Source organism: Mustela nigripes, chromosome X (genome assembly GCF_022355385.1).
Source record: "Mustela nigripes isolate SB6536 chromosome X, MUSNIG.SB6536, whole genome shotgun sequence".
NCBI classification, from domain to species: domain Eukaryota; kingdom Metazoa; phylum Chordata; class Mammalia; order Carnivora; family Mustelidae; genus Mustela; species Mustela nigripes.
This window is the reverse complement of record NC_081575.1, coordinates 44,928,910-44,930,998: the sequence shown is the minus strand read 5'-3', so window position 1 is coordinate 44,930,998 and position 2,089 is coordinate 44,928,910. Positions and strand designations below refer to the sequence as shown.

Genomic DNA, 2,089 nt, shown 5'->3' with positions numbered 1-2,089 from the left:
CATTTGGAAAGCATCCTGGTCTGGAGTCTGAGGCCTGAAAATTAATGCCGCTAGGATTCCGGGGAGGTAGGGAAGGGAAATGTTGTATGAGGAGGGTCCAGATTCAGGAAAGAAACCTTAGTAGGCTGAGTGCACAGGCCCTGTCCTTGTCACTGTCTGCACGTCTGGTGTCTGTCCCCAGTCTAGAAGGAAGAACCTGTCCAGAATCCCCACAGGACAGTGAAGGTGGAGAGGGGAACTGGAGAGTGGTGGGGGGTGTTAGAGGGCATAGCTTGGCCAGAATTTGAGGCCCCCATTGCCCATCCCGCCACCACATATATTGCACACACCCAGCCACGCTGAAGGATGGTATAGAAGGTGGTAGGGCCTGCTGAGGAAATGGTTGGGAGGAATAGTGGGGTAAATAGTATACAGACAACACTTTGGAGGGCTGGGATTCAGAAAAGGGACCAGAGTCTTTATATATCCACTGAAAGCCCAGCCCACCTCTCCTATCTGCAGTTCTGTGTGTTTGTTTGTCAGCCCTCTATAAGGCTAGAAAAGGAAGAGATACCTGTTCTGAATTTCTGCAGGTCAGTGAAGGAAGGGGTGTCTGGACAGGGACTTAGAGTGGTGGGGAGTATGGACTGTACAGCATGGGCAGAATCTGGAGCCCCACTATCCATCTCCCAGCAGCTTTAGGCTTTACCACGCTGAGCAAACAAAGAGAAAATGGCAGGGCCTGACAGAGGAATGGTTGGCTCACCTCTGTGAGAGGAATGTGGCTGAAGACACACTTGGAGGACCAGGCCAACTTAAGGGAACTCAGAAAAGGGGAGGTATGTAAATACTTCCCAGACATGCATTCCATCCCCAAGCCCTCAGTTTCCCTTGTCTGCTCTTCCTAGGTCTCCCAGGACAGGAAAAGGAGGGGAATCTCAACATGGAAAAACTCTGCAATGGAGATGAAGGAATGCCTGAGAAACAAGGGAAGATGGAATACAAAGAACAGCCAGAGGATGTGGGAAGGCCAGAATTAGCTTGTACTCTGGAAGACAAGGAAAAGTTAGAAAACAAGGGAAAGACAGAAAATGAGGAAATACTGAAGGACAAGGAAAGGCCAGGGAGTGTGGAAAAGCCAAAAGAGGGAAAGCCAGAGAACCTGGAAAAACCAAAAGAAGAAGGAAAACCCATGAGTGAGGGGAAGCCAGAGAGCAAGGGACAGCCAAAAGAAGGAGAAGCAGGGATCAAGGGAGAACCAAAAGAAATAAAATCAGAGAGTGAGGGAAAAAAATCAGAGCCAATGAAAAGAGGGAAAGTCAGAGAGCCAGGGAAAGCCCAAAGAAGACGTAAAGTCATCCAGGGAACCAAAGGCTGTGCGAAAGCACCAGCTGGGAATGATGTACCCAGGCAGGCCAAAAGAAAAACCAGCAAGGGGTTGGCTCAGTGTCTCAGGGAATATGAGGAGACCATACACAATATGCATTTGAACAATGAGGAGATGGTAAGATAATTTGATGAGATTGGCAGGGTGGAGGATTAGGTGAAGGAAACCAGACAGAAATTGCAGGGGGTGGGTGGTTATGAGGTCAAAAAAAGGTTTACAGGACCCTTTCCACCCTGGGGGCCAAGGGAACTCAGGGGTGAATGCAGAGCCCCACAGAGGGGCAATGAAGACATTCCTTTTGTGTAGTGCCCCTGGCAAGCATTTGCCAGGTCCTGTGCCTTAACCTTATGCTAATAATTTGCTTTAGCTGTCACTCTCATTATCAGCAGCCTTTTGAGCCAACTAGAACACTCTGTCAGTAGGGGTTTCCACCCATGTGCTTTGCAAAGTCGTTTTAATTCTTGAAAAATAAAATAGCTTATAATATCATCTACAGAATCAGTCCACCTTTATAGAAAACATAAGTTTATATAGTACATCTATGCACAGGAAAAACAGAAACTTTCGTTCACCAAAAGGTTAACAGTGGTTCTCTGAATTATAAGACTGTTGGTAACTTATTTTCTTTGTTTTGTTTCTACTCATATTTTTTCCCTAAAGAACACAGACTACTTTTCTCATAAAGAAATACTAAAATATAAAAAGAAAAATAATACACAAAAG

General features: G+C 46.2%; 1 protein-coding gene across 1 annotated transcript; it reads left to right on the top strand.

The window, feature by feature from the left end:
- On the top strand, positions 1–1,798 carry TCEAL2 (transcription elongation factor A like 2). Its single transcript, XM_059385659.1, has 2 exons — positions 1–66; positions 888–1,798. The coding sequence occupies exons 1-2, from the start codon at positions 45–47 to the stop codon at positions 1,490–1,492; spliced, it is 627 nt and encodes a 208-aa protein (XP_059241642.1). The 5' UTR covers positions 1–44; the 3' UTR covers positions 1,493–1,798.
- The last annotated feature ends 291 nt before the right edge of the window (positions 1,799–2,089 follow it).